General features: G+C 44.7%; 1 protein-coding gene across 1 annotated transcript in view; it reads right to left on the bottom strand.

Moving 5' to 3' along the window:
• LOC135533157 (zinc finger CCCH domain-containing protein 13-like) overlaps positions 1 to 20,732 on the bottom strand; it is a 37,392-nt gene that overhangs the window by 3,456 nt on the left and 13,204 nt on the right. Inside the window, exons 3-6 of the mRNA XM_064960563.1 lie at positions 16,715 to 16,844; positions 11,995 to 12,085; positions 10,433 to 10,532; positions 762 to 1,679 (exon numbers count right to left, since the gene is read on the bottom strand). Coding sequence (XP_064816635.1) covers positions 762 to 1,679; positions 10,433 to 10,532; positions 11,995 to 12,085; positions 16,715 to 16,844 — 1,239 coding nt within the window. The remainder of the gene's footprint in view (positions 1 to 761; positions 1,680 to 10,432; positions 10,533 to 11,994; positions 12,086 to 16,714; positions 16,845 to 20,732) is intronic.

Here is a 20,732-nt window from a genome sequence, read left to right as displayed (position 1 = left end):
GCTGTCCCTGGTGACCCAAAAGAGTGTACTTCTTTCTTTTTGCCCAAGTACTACACATCTGATTCAACTAATCTTCAAGCCTTTAACTTGAATCAGGAATTTAAAAAAAATTGAGACGTGCAGCCTTGTGGGACCCCAGAACCAGGAAACACCAGACTAGAGTGGATGAGACAACCACAGAATCCCCAACTCTGATTCTTCTAGGGCTGCAGTGTCTACTGGTTTAAATCACTGGCATTTTAATCAATGTCTGATTTATGGTCAGAGTAGGTAAGTGTGGACAAATTGATGGCAAATCCATGCCAGTACTTGATCAGTTGTGGTGAGTAGACTAGACAGGGATGAAAGTGCATGCCGACAGAAGCCCTTGAGGAATAGAATTGGAGTGCAACGGTAAAAACATCACAGAAAGAAATGTAATGTATAGAAGTTGATCAATACTAGAATCATGTCTGTGCCTACGCAGTATATTTCTACCTGGGCGCTCTGTCACACACCTGATTCAACTGTTTCACAGAGGCCTTTGGCAGCAGGGCCTTGTGTTGTAACTGACTGTGGAATTCCACCATAATGACTGAAAGCTGCTATACCAAGATGATGATGATGATGATGACAAAAATGATTGTTGATGAATGATTATTTAGTTAGAGAGACAAAACCACCACCAGCAGCTCCCAGCCATGGGCCAATCAAGAACCCACACACACACACACACACCACACCCACAAATGGTCGGCCACAGGACCGGCACTAGGCCGTACCTGGCTCCCTGGGAGCGGGGTGAGTATGGGAGCACTCCTTGCTCGTGCTGGGGCCCTCCCCAGGGTCCCTGTGTCCCCTCTCCCCTCGCTCTCTCCCCATCCTGGGGCTCCTCCTCGCCGCCTCCTCACACAGCTCACTGGGGCCAGAGAGGAGCGTCAGGCGGGCCCTGGCCCCCCATTTCCCCTCTTCATCATCCCAAGGGCTAGGGGCATCCTCCCCACCACTGTCCCAGGCCCTGCTGCGGCTACTGGGGATGGGCTCGTCCTGAACTACATCCAGACCTCGCTCCCTGCTCTTGGTTCTCTCTCGGTGTCTGTCTTTGTCTAGGCTATGCTCTTGGTCTCTCAATCGCTCCCCGTGTCTTTCCTGTCTTGGTGCGTCTCTCTCAATTTCCTCATCTCTCCTGGGTTCTCTCTGTCTGTCTCGTTCCCCGTCTCTCTCCCACTCCCGGTGTCTCGCTCTACCCCAAGCCTCGTCTCTCTTCACAGGGATATGGGATGGTGGGGGCGGCCGGGCGGGCCTCTCCTTCTTCCTGACCACCCTATCCCCCTCCTCCTCTCGCTGTCTCCTGGGCTCATGGTTGTCTGCAAAGAAGGTTGACTGGGACCCCTGGTGGTCTCTGCTCCTCTGGCCCTCCTTCCCTCTGCTTCTACCCTCAGTGGGGTGGTGGTAGTCGGGGTACCTGTCTCCATGTTTGCCCCCGCTACTGGAGTGGTGGTACTCAGGGTGAACATCTCCCTGCCTGCCCTTTCTCCCCTCCCTACCCTCTAAATGGTACTCAGGGTATCTGGAAAGAGAGTTGGTTCTAGTCTCCACAGCATCTCTCTCCGAAGAGAGAGAGTTAGAACCAGGCCACCTGGGTTTGTCATCCAGGTCCAGAGAAGCTCGGCTGGCTGGGTTGAGGGGAGGGAGGATGGCTATGAAGAGATGGAAGGAAGACATGGATGGATGGAACAATAACAGAGATGTCAGTGAAGCTGGGCTGGTTAGTTATACAGTTGAAGTCAGAAGTTTACATGCATCTTAGCCAAACACATTTAAACCCAGTTTTTCACAATTCCTAATGACTAGAACACTTAGGTTGGAGTCATTAAAACTAGTTTTTCAACCACTTCACAAATTTCTTGTTCCAACACTTGTTTACGGATTATTTCACTTATAATTCACAGTATCACAATTCCAGTGGGTCAGAAGTGTACATACACTAAGTTGACTGTGCCTTCAAACAGCTTGGAGAATTCCAGAAAATTGTGTCATGGCTTTAGAAGCTTCTGATTGACTCAAATGATGTCAATTAGCCTATTTGAGGTGTACTTGTGGATGTATTTCAAGGCCCACCTTCAAACTCAGTGCCTCTTTGCTTGACATCATGGGAAAATCAAAAGAAATCAGCCAAGACAACAGAAAACAAATTGTAGACCTCCAAAGTCTGGTTCATCCTTGGGACCAATTTCCAAACGCCTGAAGGTACCACGTTAATCTGTACAAATAATAGTACGCAAGTATAAACACCATGGGACCACGCAGCCGTTATAACGCTCAGGAAGTGTTATAGGAATTAAATTATGTTTAATACCCAATTAAATTAATACACTCAGACCATTTCTAAGGATTTGTAAAAAGCTTATTTGCATAAAATGGGCGGAGACCAGTCTCAAAATCAAGCACTAGCGTTTATTCTCGAGAGTACTGAACATGATACAATTTACAACAGGTTACTTATAAACTGAAAATGACGCCATTCGATTTCAAACTGTCCCGTCCCTCCTCCACTCCGGTACAATGGCAGTATAGTTCTCAAGCCTTCCTACATAGTCTCCCACCAACATAGATAATTTATGACCAAGCCAAGGTCTGCCTGTGTAGATAAGCATTCTAGCCAGTCTGACAATAAGTTAATTCGTTTCTACCAAGGAACAGACAGTCATTGTTCTAATTCTTGATTATAATTACACACATTATAGTCAGTACTAGGATTAAAATAAAATTCATACATCTATACAGTAACATAATAGTATTCTGATTAGTCAGTCCTGATTGAAATGTATACATAATTAGTCATTGATAAAAAAATCCCTTAACAGGAAGGAGACGCGTTCTGTCTCCTAGAGATTAATGTAATTTGGTGCGAAAAGTGCAAATCAATTCCAATACAACAGCAAAGGACCTTGAAGATACTGGAGGAAACCGGTACAAAAGTATCTATATCCACAGTAAAACGAGTCCTATACCGACATAACCTGAAAGTACGCTCAGCAAGGAAGCCACTGCTCCAAAACCACCATAAAAAAGCCAGACTACGGTTTGCAACTGCAGATGGGGACAAAGATCGTACTTTTTGGAGAAATGTCCTCTGGTCTGATGAAACAAAAGTAGAACTGTTTGGCCATAATGGCCATCATTATGTTTGGAGCAAAAAGGGGGAAGCTTGCAAGCCGAAGAACACCATCCAAAACCGTGAAGCATGGGGGTGGCAGCATCATGTTGTGGGGGTGCTTTGCTGCAGGAGGGCCTGGTGCACTTCACAAAATAGATGGCATCATGAGGTAGGACAATTATGTGGATATATTGAAGCAACATCTAAAGACATCAGTCGGGAAGTTAAAGCTTGGTCGCAAATGGGTCTTCCAAATGGACATGACCCCAAGCATACTTACAAAGTTGTGGCAAAATGGCTTTAGGACAACAAAGTCAAGGTATTGGAGTGGACATCACAAAGCCCTGACCTCAAGCCTATTGAAAATGTGTGGGCAGAACTGAAAAAGGGTGTGCGAGCAAGGAGGCCTACAAACCTGACTCAGTTACACCAGTTCTGTCAGGAGGAATGGGACAAAATTCACCCAACTTCTTGTGGGAAGCTTGTGGAAGGCTATCCGAAACATTTGACCCAAGTTAAACAATTTAAAAGGCAGTGCTATCAAATACTAATTGAGGTTATTTAAACCTCTGACCCACTGGGAATGTGATGAAAGAAATAAAAGCTGAAATAAATCATTATCTCTGATATTATTCTGACATTTCACATTCTTAAAATAAAGTGGTGATCCTAACTGACCTAAGACAGGGGATTGTTACTATAATTAAATGTCAGGAATTGTGAAAAACTGAGATTAAATGTATTTGGCTAAGGTGTATGTAAACTTCCGACTTCAACTGTATATATAAAACATAATAAATCAGACCAGCTACTGATAGTTTGAGAAGAAAATGTACTTTCTATGCCTGTGATATGTGGTTGTCCCAACTAGCTATCTTAAGAAGAACATACTAACGGTAAGTCGTTCAGGATAATTGTGTATGTTAAATGACTCAAATGTAAATTAACTTTAAAAACCAGTTAACCTTCCTAACATGCACTGACAAATCACAGGCCTGCATTTGAGTGAAAACAAACTATGTGTGAAGGACACAGGTGTGTGTCTGCCGTCAGCCCAATGGAATGTCAGCCACCCAGTAGCAGCTGGTTACTCTGATCAACAGAAACAACTGTAAATGTTGAAATAAAAAGGCCAGGTAGAAATCACCCAGTCCTTAATTACATAATCATTTAAAATGCTCTGTAACCCTTAACAACGGGCTGTTCTCTGAATTAAGGCAGATCGACAAATACTTTTGCATCAGTCAACTGTCAGTTTTATAAGCTGACTGAGCAGTTAAGGATGGAAATGATGCTCTGGTCTGCTTTTCTCTCTCAATAACAAAATCGCAGACAAATGTCTTTCCTTCCCGTCACTTCCTGAGAAGGGTGGCCAATCACACGGGCCTGAGGAAACAACTCGCCCGAGATAAGACGTGGCAGAGCGTGTGTGTGTGTGTTTGTGGAGGAGCACGTACACACTTGAGCTGGGCGATATAACATATATTTTTTAAATCCCTATTGCGACAAATTGACTGAATTATCACAATAACGATAAATTGGACGATACGATTATAACAAAGTGCACCACAGTTATTTTTTTATTACTCTTAATATTACTACTTTAAAATGCTGTAGTTCTAAAAATGTCCCATCAACAACCACCCAGATTAGAAGACTTGTTTAAACCTTTTATTGTAATGAACGATAATATGAGCAAAGTGTCCATGAAAAGGATTTGGTGTGGAAGAGTTGTTGGATGTGTCGTCCCAGCTCAAGCACACCCACGGCAGCATGGCAGAATGTTTGCTTGTGTAATACAGAAGGAGCCCTGGGTTCTAAAGCCAGCCCAGCTAGACAGTAATACATGAGAGAGCAGGGCGAGGTAGTACTACATACGGCTTTAATCATATTCATAAAGCCTCTCAGAGTAGGAGTCCTGATCTAGGATCAGGTCCCCAGTGTCCATATAAAATTATTCATTGTGCTCTAAAAAGGATAAACTGATCCAAGATCAGCCCTCCTACTCTGAGAGACTGTGGCTATGGCCCTGGGTTGGTTGTGCATCTACAGGAAGAGGATGCTCCCTGGGAAAGAAGATTCGTGTGGAAAGACATGACGGCAGAACATTCCTGACCACAGTGACTGTCCCTTCATTCCAACGCTCAGAGACAGAGAGGAAACCAGAACATTCCTGACAGCAGTGACTGTCCCTTCATTCCAACGCTCAGAGACAGAGAGGAAACCAGAACATTCCTGACAGCAGTGACTGTCCCTTCATTCCAATGCTCAGAGACAGGAGGAAAACCAGAACCCTTCATTCCAACTCTCAGAGACAGAGAGACAGGGGAAACCAGAACATTCCTGACAGCAGTGACTGTCCTTCATTCCAACTCTCAGAGACAGAGAGGAAACCAGAACATTCCTGACAGCAGTGACTGTCCCTTCATTCCAACTCTCAGAGACAGGAGACAGAAACCAGAACATTCCTGACAGCAGTGACTGTCCCTTCATTCCAACGCTCAGAGACAGAGGGAAACCAGAACATTCCTGACAGCAGTGACTGTCCCTTCATTCCAACGCTCAGAGACAGAGCAGGAAACCAGAACATTCCTGACAGAGTGACATTCCAACGCTCAGAGACAGGAAAACCAGAACATTCCTGACAGCAGTGACTGTCACTTCATTCCAGGGGAAACCAGCATTCCTGACAGAGACAGAGAGACAGGGGAAACCAGAACATTCCTGACAGCAGTGACTGTCCCTTCATTCCAACGCTCAGAGACAGGGGAAACCAGAACATTCCTGACCAGAACATTCCTGTGACTGTCCCTTCATTCCAACGCTCAGAGACAGAGAGGAAACCAGAACATTCCTGACAGCAGTGACTGTCCCTTCATTCATTCCAACGCTCAGAGACAGGGGAAACCAGAACATTCCTGACAGCAGTGACTGTCCCTTCATTCCAACGCTCAGAGACAGGGGAAACCAGAACATTCCTGACAGCAGTGACTGTCCCTTCATTCCAACGCTCAGAGACAGGGGAAACCAGAACATTCCTGACAGCAGTGACTGTCCCTTCATTCCAACGCTCAGAGACAGGGAACATTCCTGAAACCCCTTCAGAACATTCCTGACAGCAGTGACTGTCCCTTCATTCCAACGCTTCCTGACAGAGTGACTGTCCCTTCATTCCAACGCTCAGAGACAGAAACCAGAACATTCCTGACAGCAGTGACTGTCCCTTCATTCCAACAGTGAGACAGGGGAAACCAGAACATCCCTTCATTCCAACGCTCAGAGACAGGGGAAACCAGAACATTCCTGACAGCAGTGACTGTCACTTCATTCCAACGCTCCCTTCAGAGACAGAGGGAAACCAGAACATTCCTGACAGCAGTGACTGTCCCTTCATTCCAACGCTCAGAGACAGGGGAAACCAGAACATTCCTGACAGCAGTGACTGTCCCTTCATTCCAACGCTCAGAGACAGGGGAAACCAGAACATTCCTGACAGCAGTGACTGTCCCTTCATTCCAACTCTCAGAGACAGAGAGGAAACCAGAACATTCCTGACAGCAGTGACTGTCCCTTCATTCCAACGCTCAGAGACAGAGAGGAAACCAGAACATTCCTGACAGCAGTGACTGTCCCTTCATTCCAACTCTCAGAGACAGAGAGGAAACCAGAACATTCCTGACAGCAGTGACTGTCCCTTCATTCCAACGCTCAGAGACAGGGGAAACCAGAACATTCCTGACAGCAGTGACTGTCCCTTCATTCCAACTCTCAGAGACAGGGGGGAAACCAGAACATTCCTGACAGCAGTGACTGTCCCTTCATTCCAACGCTCAGAGACAGGGGAAACCAGAACATTCCTGACAGCAGTGACTGTCCCTTCATTCCAACGCTCAGAGACAGGGGAAACCAGAACATTCCTGACAGCAGTGACTGTCCCTTCATTCCAACGCTCAGAGACAGGGGAAACCAGAACATTCCTGACAGCAGTGACTGTCCCTTCATTCCAACTCTCAGAGACAGAGAGACAGAAACCAGAACATTCCTGACAGCAGTGACTGTCCCTTCATTCCAACGCTCAGAGACAGGGGAAACCAGAACATTCCTGACAGCAGTGACTGTCACTTCATTCCAACTCTCAGAGACAGGGGAAACCAGAACATTCCTGACAGCAGTGACTGTCACTTCATTCCAACTCTCAGAGACAGGCGAAACCAGAACATTCCTGACAGCAGTGACTGTCCCTTCATTCCAACGCTCAGAGACAGGGGAAACCAGAACATTCCTGACAGCAGTGACTGTCCCTTCATTCCAACGCTCAGAGACAGGGGAAACCAGAACATTCCTGACAGCAGTGACTGTCCCAATGCTCATTCCAACGCTTCATTCCAATGCTCAGAGACAGGGGAAACCAGAACATTCCTGACAGCAGTGACTGTCACTTCATTCCAACTCTCAGAGACATTCCAACGAAACCAGAACATTCCTGACAGCAGTGACTGTCCCTTCATTCCAACGCTCAGAGACAGGGGAAACCAGAACATTCCTGACAGCAGTGACTGTCCCTTCATTCCAACTCAGAGACAGAGGGAAACCAGAACATTCCTGACAGCAGTGACTGAAAAACCAGAACATTCCTGACAGCAGTGACTGTCCCTTCATTCCAACTCTCAGAGACAGGGGGGAAACCAGAACATTCCTGACAGCAGTGACTGTCCCTTCATTCCAACTCTCAGAGACAGAGAGGAAACCAGAACATTCCTGACAGCAGTGACTGTCCCTTCATTCCAACTCTCAGAGACAGGGGGGAAACCAGAACATTCCTGACAGCAGTGACTGTCCCTTCATTCCAACGCTCAGAGACAGGGAGGAAACCAGAACATTCCTGACAGCAGTGACTGTCACTTCATTCCAACTCTCAGAGACAGGGGAAACCAGAACATTCCTGACAGCAGTGACTGTCCCTTCATTCCAACTCTCAGAGACAGGGGAAACCAGAACATTCCTGACAGCAGTGACTGTCCCTTCATTCCAACTCTCAGACACAGGGGAAACCAGAACATTCCTGACAGCAGTGACTGTCCCTTCATTCCAACGCTCAGAGACAGAAAGGAAACCAGAACATTCATGACAGCAGTGACTGTCCCTTCATTCCAACGCTCAGAGACAGGGGAAACCAGAACATTCCTGACAGCAGTGACTGTCCCTTCATTCCAACCAGAACTCAGAGACAGGGGAAACCAGAACATTCCTGACAGCAGTGACTGTCCCTTCATTCCAACTCTCAGAGACAGGGGAAACCAGAACATTCCTGACAGCAGTGACTGTCCCTTCATTCCAACGAGACAGGGGAAACCAGAACATTCATGACAGCAGTGACTGTCCCTTCATTCCAACGCTCAGAGACAGGGGAAACCAGAACATTCCTGACAGCAGTGACTGTCCCTTCATTCCAACGCTCAGAGACAGACGAAACCAGAACATTCCTGACAGCAGTGACCGTCCCTTCAGCCCTGCTCATACTAACCTACATACCGTAACCACAGCCTGCATGCTAGAAGATATCGCAAAGACTGAATTCTACGCTAGTTAGCATTGGCTAGCAAAACTACCTCTAACTTCCTTCATACTGGACACAGAGACATAAAAATGGGATCCACGAGTTCACCTGACTCTATAAAAAGGGATACTTTGGTCATGTAGGCCTAGTCCGTTTCCAAAACACCACATGTAGGCCTAGTCCATTTCCAAAACACCACATATAGGCCTAGTCCGTTTCCAAAACACCACATGTAGGCCTAGTCCGTTTCCAAAACACCACATGTAGGCCTAGTCCATTTCCAAAACACCACATATAGGCCTAGTCCGTTTCCAAAACACCACATGTAGGCCTAGTCCGTTTCCAAAACACCACATGTAGGCCTAGTCCGTTTCCAAAACACCACATGTAGGCCTAGTCCGTTTCCAAAACACCACACTAGTCCATTTCCAAAACACCACATGAGGCATAGTCCATTTCCAAAACACCACATCAAATCCACATGTAGGCCTGTCCCTTCCAAAACACCAGTCTAGTCCGTCTTCCAAAACACCACATGTAGGCCTAGTCCGTTTCCAAAACACCACATACCAAAACTCATTTTACAAATCATTTTACAAATCTAGTAAAGTATTCAAATAGTTTCGCTGTGAATTTGGGGTTGAATCAAGGTACTAGAATGTACTAGTGGACACCAGAGCTGGTTCTGCATTAACTTGTTTAAAAAAAAATCTTTCAGATGAGACATTGAGATAAAATGTCTTACTGTTTTAAGGCAGGGGGATGGGGAGACTGGAACCCACAATGGAAGAAACATTGACTGCCAAAAGGCTCCTTGAAGTTCTGACATCAGGCAAGCTTCTATGAATTTATCAGTTTACAATGGAGCCTTATTGCTGCAGTTGAGTCAAAGCTGCTCTCCCAGCCCTGCAAAGCACCGCCTCAGCTCACGAACGAGCAGAACTGCAGTGTGCGTGTAAAATGGGCAGAGAGGAGGGAGCAAGATGACAAATGACTCCTCAGTACCTACGCACACACGCTCTACCTCAAGGTCAGCTATTTGCTTAAAACTGCCCTCTTAAATCCTCATCCTAAATCAACTCTATTCTAACACACTACTCCATCCCACACACACACCCCTATATTTGATTTTGATAACCCACCTACCCAGCCTTACACATACCCAGAGTGGCACATACCCTTCCCTCCGACAACAGAATAATATATAATCCCATAGCCTTCCCACCGACAACAGAATAATATAGAATCCCATAGCCTTCCCACCGACAACAGAATAATATATAATCCCATAGCCTTCCCCCCGACAACAGAATAATATATAATCCCATAGCCTTCCCACCGACAACAGAATAATATATAATCCCATAGCTTTCCCACCGACAACAGAATAATATAGAATCCCATAGCCTTCCCCCCAACAACAGAATAATATATAATCCCATAGCCTTCCCCCCGACAACAGAATAATATAGAATCCCATAGCCTTCCCCCCGACAACAGAATAATATATAATCCCATAGCCTTCCCCCCGACAACAGAATAATATATAATCCCATAGCCTTCCCCCCGACAACAGAATAATCTAATCCTAAATCTCTCACTCCAACAGGAATCTAATCCTATATCCCTCAAACCAATAGGAATATAATCATATATGCCCCCAACAACAGAATAATATAATCCTAACTCCAACAGGAATAAAATCCTATATCCACAGACAGGGAGCGCGCCAGTACCATTATCCTCGTAGTACTCCTCCTCAAAGTTGGCCTCCAGCTGCTTCTGTCGCTTCCTCTCCTCCTTCCTCTCTTTCTCCTGCAGTTTACGAGCGATGGCCTGGAAACACGCATTGAGACAAACACACACAAATAAACAAACCCCTCCAAACTGCCGACACATCACTTCTTATTTTTACCCTAGATAGAGACGTTTTCCCCTGAGGATTGAAATTTAAAGGACTAAGTTTTAATAAGTATAAGGAATCTGCAGAATAGGCCTGCAAGTTCCAATGAGACCTGGATTAAAATACAAATTTGACATTTTATAAATACATTGAGCATTTGCTTTAGCCTGACTGGGCTAGTGCCAAATATGGAGGGTTTAAAGTGTTGGGATTATTATATTGGTTCCATTGAACCAGGTAGACTATCAAGCACAGATTTAAAAAGGTGCAATATTCAGAAATCGCTTCACCATTTCCTGGTTGCTAAAATTCTAATAGATAGTTGCCCTAATTTCTGTTTATGTGACAAAACAATGTATCGTGTAGAGAATGATTAGATGGTACAATCTTTTCAATAACCAAAAATAGTATAATTTCAGCTGGTGTCCAAACCGAAAGTAAAATAAGTAAACTCAACTTAACAGGAAGCAAATAAATAGCTCACTTAGAACAGATCTACCACTTCTTAGACTTGCTTTCAATGAGAATGACAGATCTATAACTCCCAGGTCCCACCAAAGAGTAACTATTTCAACTATTTTAAATGTCATATATACTGTACAAAAATAACACGCAACATAACAATTTCAAAGATTTTACTGAGTTACAGTTCATGAAAGGCAATCAGTACATTTAAATATATGAATTAGGCACTAATCTATGGATTTCACATGACTGTGCAAGGACACAGCCATGGTTGGGCCTGGGAGTATATAGGGCTTTATTAGATAGAAATACTCCTCTGCACCCAGCACCGCCTCAATTCTCTGGCAACAGCTCTGGTGGACATTCCTGCAGTCAACATGCCAATTGCACACTCCCTCAAAATATTTGTGGCATTGTGTTGTGTGACAAAATGGCACATTTTAGAGTGACCTATTATTGTCCCCAGCACAAGGTGCACCTGTGTAATGATCATGCTGTTTAATCAGCTTCTTGATATGACACACCTGTCAGGTGGATTGATTATCTTGGCAAAAGATAAATGCTCACCAACAGGAATGTGAAGAAATTTGAGAAAAATAAGCTTTTTGGGCATATGGACATTTTCTGGGATCTTTTATTTCAGCTCTTGAAACATGGGACCAAACACTTTACATGTTGTGTTTATATTTTTGATCAGTATAGTATTTGATGGTCACCAGACATGAGGTCACCATTGGGCTAGACATTCTAACACTAAAGTAGAATAAACCAGTACAGGCTGTAACACCAGCAGTGGTTTTCAACAAGCCAATCGGGTGATCCGCCCATGGTGACCCATCGATATTACAGTTTGTGATTGGAGGGAGGAGGAGGTATGCCCATGTTGACTGGTTGAGGCGAGAGAAGGGGGAGGGGTGTAGTGTCACTTACCGCATCCTTCTCCTCCTGCATCCGCTGCTGCTTGGCCTGTCGGACAAGTTCCTCCTGAATCTCCTGGGCGATCTCATTGTCACTGCGCTCACTAGGTAGGCATGTGTGTGTGTGTGTGTGTGTGTGTGTGTGTGTGTGTGTGTGTGTGTGTGTGTAGGAGACAAACAAGATGAGAAAACACAATCAGAAGTAGATACACAACTGCCCCATAACTTGTACCCTGCCCAAGGTTCTGGTTAACTCAAATCAGCTCAAAATCAAGTCACTTATCTCAGAATGTGGCTAATGAGAACAATGTTCAATCCAATGTATGAGACAAGACTGTGTTCCTGCTTCTCCTTCCATAATAATAATAATAATAATAATAAATATATATTTTCTTCTCCATGTTGGCTCGGGATTCTAAACAGTTAACTTTCAGTTCCTGGCCCAACACTAACCGCTAGGCTACCTGCAGCCCTCTAACATCTACACAAACACACCGGGTATGCATGGGTAGTATATACACAGTAGGCTGATACAAACCCTGTTTCATAGCACTGATGGCAGTAACAAGGCTACTGAACACAAGGATTCTAATACTAATCAAGTGCTTAGACTGATAGCATCTCTGTCTCTGGCCCAGGTAGGTATTCTCATATCTTAGAAAACCTTGACACATTTCAGAACGGATAACGATTCCATCTGCAGCCAGTCCTTGAAGAATGTGATGAGACAAGAGACACCACTGTGAAGGCAATGCTAGAAGATGTCTGAATGTCCACGTTAGAGAATGTATATTGCAGGGGCGTATTCATTATGGTACACCGTAGCAAAACTTTTTGCAAAGGGAAGAAAAAGAGCAAAAAAAAAAAAAGGAGCATTTCCTATTGGACGAGTTCAGACAGTCCATCCCTGTTTCAGTCCAGATTTAGCCAGTGTAATACAGTTCTAATAGGTTGTTTATCTCAGAGGAGTTGATCTAGGATAGGGCTATTTCAATCTTACCCTACCAGGTATGGAGCACTGCTGTTCCACTTGATAATGAATTTACACCCATAAAATCGGTACCTGATTAGAGGGGAAGAAACAGTGCTTGCTGGCTCTGAGGTCCAGATTTGAATTTGAGGGATCTAGGATGGTGTCTTTTAAATCATGGTTTATGAATACAGGTCCTAGTGTATTCTAAAAGTGATGGGCGTCTGAGGGTGCCAGGGAATATCGGTTGAGAGAGCGAGGTAGAGATGGGTATTGGGCAGAGGGTAGAGAGGATGGCAGCAGAAGCTTCGAGCATGCCAAATCGGCATTAGCCCAGGCTGTATGGGCGGCGGAGCATCTGGCTCTCTCATGGGGGTGCTGCTCTGCTGCTTGCGAGCGTGAGGGCGGGTGACTTAAGTGTGTCAGCATATCGGACTAATAACACACGGGGGAAGGAAAGACTGGAGCCTTTTCCTCCACATCTGACACCCAAAGCTCTGTTTCCAGAATGGTGTGGGGTGTATAAAATGTGGCTGTGGTAAGCATAGTGCGGGGTGTATAAAATGTGGCTGTGGTAAGCATAGTGCGGGGTGTATAAAATGTGGCTGTGGTGTTGGGGGGGTAAGCATCATAGTGCGGGGTGTATAAAATGTGGCTGTGGTGTTGGGGGGGTAAGCATCATAGTGCGGGGTGTATAAAATGTGGCTGTGGTGTTGGGGGGGTAAGCATCATAGTGCGGATCATAGTGCGGGGTGTATAAAATGTGGCTGTGGTGTTGGGGGGGTAAGCATCATAGTGCGGGGTGTATAAAATGTGGCTGTGGTGTTGGGGGGTAAGCATCATATTGCGGGGTGTATAAAATGTGGCTGTGGTGTTGGGGGGTAAGCATCATAGTGCGGGGTGTATAAAATGTGGCTGTGGTGTTGGGGGGTAAGCATCATAGTGCGGGGTGTATAAAATGTGGCTGTGGTGTTGGGGGGGTAAGCATCATAGTGCGGGGTGTATAAAATGTGGCTGTGGTGTTGGGGGGGTAAGCATCATAGTGCGGGGTGTATAAAATGTGGCTGTGGTGTTGGGGGGTAAGCATCAGTGCGGGGTGTATAAAATGTGGCTGTGGTGTTGGGGGGGTAAGCATCATAGTGCGGGGTGTATAAAATGTGGCTGTGGTGTTGGGGGGGTAAGCATCATAGTGCGGGGTGTATAAAATGTGGCTGTGGTGTTGGGGGGTAAGCATCATAGTGTGGGGTGTATAAAATGTGGCTGTGGTGTGGGGGGGTAAGTATAGTGTGGGGTGTATAAAATGTGGCTGTGGTGTTGGGGGGGGGGGTAAGTATAGTGTGGGGTGTATAAAATGTGGCTGTGGTGTTGGGGGGTAAGCATCATAGTGTGGGGTGTATAAAATGTGGCTGTGGTGTTGGGGGGGTAAGCATAGTGTGGGGTGTATAAAATGTGGCTGTGGTGTTGGGGGGGTAAGCATCATAGTGTGGGGTGTATAAAATGTGGCTGTGGTGTTGGGGGGGTAAGCATAGTGTGGGGTGTATAAAATGTGGCTGTGGTGTTGGGGGGTAAGCATAGTGTGGGGTGTATAAAATATGGCTGTGGTGTTGGGGGGTAAGCATCATAGTGTGGGGTGTATAAAATGTGGCTGTGGTGTTGGGGGGTAAGCATAGTGTGGGGTGTATAAAATGTGGCTGTGGTGTTGGGGGGGTAAGCATAGTGTGGGGTGTATAAAATGTGGCTGTGGTGTTGGGGGGTAAGCATAGTGTGGGGTGTATAAAATGTGGCTGTGGTGTTGGGGGGTAAGCATAGTGTGGGGTGTATAAAATGTGGCTGTGGTGTTGGGGGGTAAGCATCATAGTGTGGGGTGTATAAAATGTGGCTGTGGTGTTGGGGGGTAAGCATAGTGTGGGGTGTATAAAATGTGGCTGTGGTGTTGGGGGGTAAGCATAGTGTGGGGTGTATAAAATGTGGCTGTGGTGTTGGGGGGGTAAGCATAGTGTGGGGTGTATAAAATATGGCTGTGGTGTTGGGGGGGGTAAGCATAGTGTGGGGTGTATAAAACGTGGCTGTGGTGTTGGGGGGGGGGTAAACAGAGTGCAGCGATGTCATTTCTAAATCTGCTTCATAAGTAGTGCATTACCCCAGCGTGTCAACACATACATTCTAAGTGATTTCAACAGGTCTTCATTCATCCATTCTGATGGTTTTATACTGTTCAATTCAACTTCAACCCCCCAAGAAATGTCAGCATTTTTAATCCATTTCTGCATTTCCTGCACTCATTTGGGATCATTTCCACATTGCCAATGTCATGCAGCCCTACGTGGCAAACAATCTAGGGCTTTTTTTTTTAAACCAAATTTGGCAATTGAGATTTAGATCAAAACACTTGGGTGAACTGTTGGAATCATGGAAATATAATGATAATAATTCTATAGTTAGAGTATATTAGTGGACACTATGAATACAGTGTTGAAAATGCCAGGGAAGAGTTACAGTGCATTTCGTGTGATGAGGGATTCTATTAAAATGTTAATCTGTAGTTCATTTGTATCCTGTTTAGTGAATGATTACTGTGAGAATTAATGAAGTTTAGGCCATGAAACTGTGTGGATGCTCATTTAGACAGGTTGACCTACTCAGAGAAGAGGAAATGGCCTGGGATCAGAGAGAAGGGTCAGGACCAGAACAGAAGATCTGATCAGATTCTGACATCTGGCTAAACAAAGAGAGGACCATGGACATTTCACAGGGGAAAGGAGGGAAACTCATTGGGGTCATAAAAGGTATCTCTGGAGACCTGAAAATAGCTGTGCAGCGATGCTCCCCATCCAACCTGACAGAGTTTAATAGGATCTGCAGAAAAGTAAAGCGTCATACCCTAGAAGACTTGAGGTTGTAATCGCTGCCAAAGGTTCTTCAACAAAGTACTGAGTAAAGGGTCTGAATACTTATGTAAATGTGATATTTCAGTTGTATTTTTAATACATTTGCAAAAATGACTTAATCTGTTTTTGCTTTGTCATTATGTGATATTGTGTGTAGATTGGTGAGGGAAATCTTTTTAATATATTTTAAAATAAGGCTGTAATGTAACGAGATTTGGAAAAAGTCAAGGGGTCTGAATACTTTCCGAATGCACTCGATTGTGCCTGGGTATGAACCAGTGTTGATCAGTGTTTCCTGATGCACAAACAACATGCTGATTTAGGCCTACACCATCATTGGTATCAGGCTGTATAGCTAGCTACATTTGTTCTGACTACATTTATTAGCTAGCCAGCTAACTAACATTAGCGGCTAACACGATTTAGTGGCAACTTGCTAAGAAAAGACAAACTCGCTGTTTGCAGATGTAAGAAACACAAACTACTTGTGTTATTATACAACAAATTCCCTCAAGTGGTGGGGCTAGGTCTGTGTGGAATATGTGTGTGAGTGAGTGGACTTAAGTAGCAGATTGAATTATAAAAATGTACGTGACGCTTTAACAAATACCATTATTGAAGGTAAAGTAAAAACCCAAACAGGGCCATGCAGCAACACCGGTATATAGTAAAATCCGGTATGACTTAGTGTACTACCCTAGGCTCTAGAGGGTAGGTCAGGGAAACTCACAATCTAACACACTAGTTATGTGGTCGCCATCTTTAAGGTTAACGTGTGAGTTAGATAGCGAAGGGTACGTCATGGAGACTCACTATCTCTAGAGCACACTGAATATTGTGTGGTGGAATGATGTGGTTAATATGATCTCACTCACATGTCTCTGTGCTGTCTGTGGGCCTTGGCCTTGGCCCTCCGGTCCTCCTCTTCCTGCAGCTGCTTGGCCAACGCTACGTCCTGCTGCACCAGACGGCTCTTGTGGACGTTGGAAGCCAAGTGGCTCTCGACTGCGGGGACAAACACCGCAACAAACACAGCACTCAGAATCAGTACACACACCTCTTCTTCACTCTCTCACAGGTCATCCGGCCAACCCACAATGTTGAGGAACAAAATGGACAACACCATTCACAACCCTTTTGGTGCCTTTTAAACCGCAGGTCTCGGATGCAAGAACTGGAGCCGAGAGGGTGTTGATTTCTAACATAAATTTGGATATCCATTTTGACAAGACGAGTAGCATGTTTAGTAGTGTACACTGTGGAGGAGAAGAGAGATAAACACGGACGCTTCGGCCCTGAAGTTACAGAGCCAAGCTCAATGAGTCAGGACATGACAAACTAGCCCAGGAGCTGCCATTCCAAGGCTGGCCACATTGGATGAGACAGACCAAAGAGCTGGACAGGGAAGGTTGTAAATCCTCGTTGCTGACGCACTACCAGCTCAAAATAGGTGGAGGAGCATCACTCAATCCCTTGCTACTCATTCAGCTCCACTGGACTGGTTATTTATCCACTGGTAGGTTCCAAGTGTACAGCACCATATTACGCCAAAATTTACTAGAGGCTCCATACGTTCCTACTCTGAGATTGCGAGACGACAACGGGGGGGGGGGGCAGTGAATCACAGATATATGAAGGAAACCAATAGGCTGACATATCGATTATAGGACGACGCTGATCGGTTGTGCAGTGGGTTTTCGGTGCCACACAACATTGAGGGCAAACATACAACGTCAGAAAACAATATATTTTGTTATGTTTAATGCTATTCTTTTCTCTGGGGGAAAACAAATTACTGTTGGCTGTATTTCTAGGAACTCAAGATAAAAGGTTTCGTGTTTACTCAACCTTGGCGTAGCCTCAGAAGTTTCTGAACGGACTAATTCTTCCAGTTCTCTGCGGCTGGCATACTAAAGGTCCAGACAGCATTGGACAATGTGAGTGCAACAGAGTGCATGAGACAGTGATGCTGGACGATACGCAAAATCATTGAGGCTTAACAACACCCTAGTTTATAGGCCTAATGTGGCGGAGAGGCATCACCAGCCCTAGTTTATAGGCCTAATGTGGCGGAGAGGCATCACCAGCCCTAGTTTATAGGCCTAATGTGGCGGAGAGGCATCACCAGCCCTAGTTTATAGGCCTAATGTGGCGGAGAGGCATCACCAGCCCTAGTTTATAGGCCTAACGCGGCGGAGAGGCATCCTCCGCCCTGTTTATAGGCCTAACGTAGTTTATAGGCCTAATGTGGCGGAGAGGCATCACCAGCCCTAGTTTATAGGCCTAATGTGGCGGAAAGGCATCCTCCGCCCTAGTTTATAGGCCTAACGGCATCACCAGCCCTAGTTTATAGGCCTAATGTGGCGGAGAGGCATCACCAGCCCTAGTTTATAGGCCTAATGTGGCGGAGAAGCATCACCAGCCCTAGTTTATAGGCCTAATGTGGCGGAGAGGCATCACCAGCCCTAGTTTATAGGCCTAATGTGGTGGAGTTTCCACTGGATTCATTACGCTGTGACCCTGCTCCAATCAAGTCTCACCCCTCAACTAGTCAAGAATCAACCAGTGGCAGAGGGCAGTTTCACGAGGACTCCAGAAAATATTTTAGATAATTTTTCAATGACAACCTCATCTCTGTAGTCCACACATACAGATAACTGTAAGGTCCCTTAGTCGAGCAGTTAATTTCAACTAAAGACCAGGGAATTAATTACATTTTATATATATACACACACACACACACACACACACACACACACATTTCTAAGTGACCCCAAACTTTTGTATGTGTATAGAAATGTCCTTGTTTATTAAAGAAAAGCACTTTTTTGTCCATTAAAATAACATCACATTGTTCAGAAATACAGTGTAAACATAGTTAATGTTGTAAATTACTATTGTAGCCGGAATATTTAAATAGGTGTACAGAGGCCCATGATCAGCAACCATCACTCCTGTGTTCCAATGGCATGTTGTATTAGCTAATCCAAGGTTATCATTTTAAAAAGGCTAATTGATCATTAGAAAACCCTTTTGTAATTATGTTAGCACAGCTGAAATCTGTTGTGCTGATTAAGGAAGCAATAAAACTGGCCTTTAGACTAGTTGAGTATCTGGAGCATCAGCATTTGTGGGTTATTAATGTTGTTGATCACTATAATAAGTCACAAATGGAAGGGAAACAGATAGATTTTTAATGGGGCTACAGATGTAAAAAACAGTCAGAACAAGCTACACTGAACAAAAATATAAACAAAACATGTAAAGTGTTGGTCCCATGTTTCATGAGCTGAAATAAAAGATCCCAGAAATTGTCCATATGCACAAACAGCTTATTTCTTGGAAATTCCATGCACACATTTGTTTACATTCCTGTTAGTGAGCATTTCTCCTTTGCCAAGATAATCCATCCATCAAGAAGCTGATTAAACAGTATGATCATTACACAGGTGCACCTTGTGTTGGGGGCAATAAACAGCCACTAAAATGTGCAGTTGTGTCACACAACCCAATGCCACAGATGTATCAAGTTGAGGGAGCGTGCAATTGACATGCTGACTGAAGGAATCTCCACCAGAGCATTTAATGTTAATGTCTCTACTCTAAGCGGCTTCAAGTCATTTTAGAGAATTTGGCAGTACATCCAACCGGCCTCACAACCGCAGACCACGTGTAACTACGCCAGCTCAGGACCTCCACATCCAGCTTCTTCACCTGCGGGATCGTCTGAGACCAGCCACCTGGATAGCTGATGAAACTGAGGAGTATTTCTGTCTGTAATAAAGAAAAACTAATTCTGATTGGCTGGGCCTGGCTCCACAGTGGGTGGGGCTATGCCCTTTCAAAGCCCACCCATGACTATGCCCCTGCCCAGTCATGTGAAATCCATAGAGTAGGCCCAAATAAACTTATATCAATTCACTGATTTCCTTATATACACTAACTCAGTAAAATAGTTGAAATAGTTGCATTTATATTTTTGTTTTGTATAAATAACTCAATGCATGCACACACTCCTATTGAATATGCATTCACCTATATTGTAAATAGGTCTAGGCTACATCTTGACTTAACCAGTTTATCAAAAGAGATTTTCTATTTCAAATAAATGTTTACCATTATGTTATGTAGTTAGATGGTAAAAGTTTCCCAAAACATTCTAATTGATTTGAAAATAAAAAAAAATACTGACTTCGGTTGGTTTCCAGTGTAGCAGGTAGAATGGCAACTGGCACAATGCCGATGGCAACGCGTAGTACAGCTGACTTGTTAGACCGGAAACATTATCCCCAAGATGATTTACAATGCCCCCAAGATGATTTACAATGCGAGTATAGCTGACTTGTTAGACCGTAAACATTATCCCCAAGATGATTTACAATGCCGATGGCAACGCGTAGTATAGCTGACTTGTTAGACCGTAAACATTATCCCCAAGATGATTTACAATGCCGATGGCAACGCGTAGTACAGCTGACTTGTTAGACCGTAAACATTATCCCCAAGATGATTTACAATGCCGATGGCAACGCGTAGTATAGCTGACTTGTTAGACCGTAAACATTATCCCCAAGATGATTTACAATGCCGATGGCAACGCGTAGTATAGCTGACTTGTTAGACCGTAAACATTATCCCCAAGATGATTTACAATGCCGATGGCAACGCGTAGTATAGCTGACTTGTTAGACCGTAAACATTATCCCCAAGATGATTTACAATGCCGATGGCAACGCCGTAGTATAGCTGACTTGTTAGACCGTAAACATTATCCCCAAGATGATTTACAATGATGGCAACCGTAAATAGCATTATTAGACCGTAAACATTATCCCCAAGATGATTTACAATGCCGATGGCAACGCGTAGTATAGCTGACTTGTTAGACCGTAA

The sequence above is a fragment of the Oncorhynchus masou genome, unplaced genomic scaffold (assembly GCF_036934945.1).
Source record: "Oncorhynchus masou masou isolate Uvic2021 unplaced genomic scaffold, UVic_Omas_1.1 unplaced_scaffold_2253, whole genome shotgun sequence".
Classification (NCBI taxonomy): domain Eukaryota; kingdom Metazoa; phylum Chordata; class Actinopteri; order Salmoniformes; family Salmonidae; genus Oncorhynchus; species Oncorhynchus masou.
Note: the sequence above shows the minus strand (reverse complement) of the source record. Positions and strands in the feature narration are given on the sequence as shown.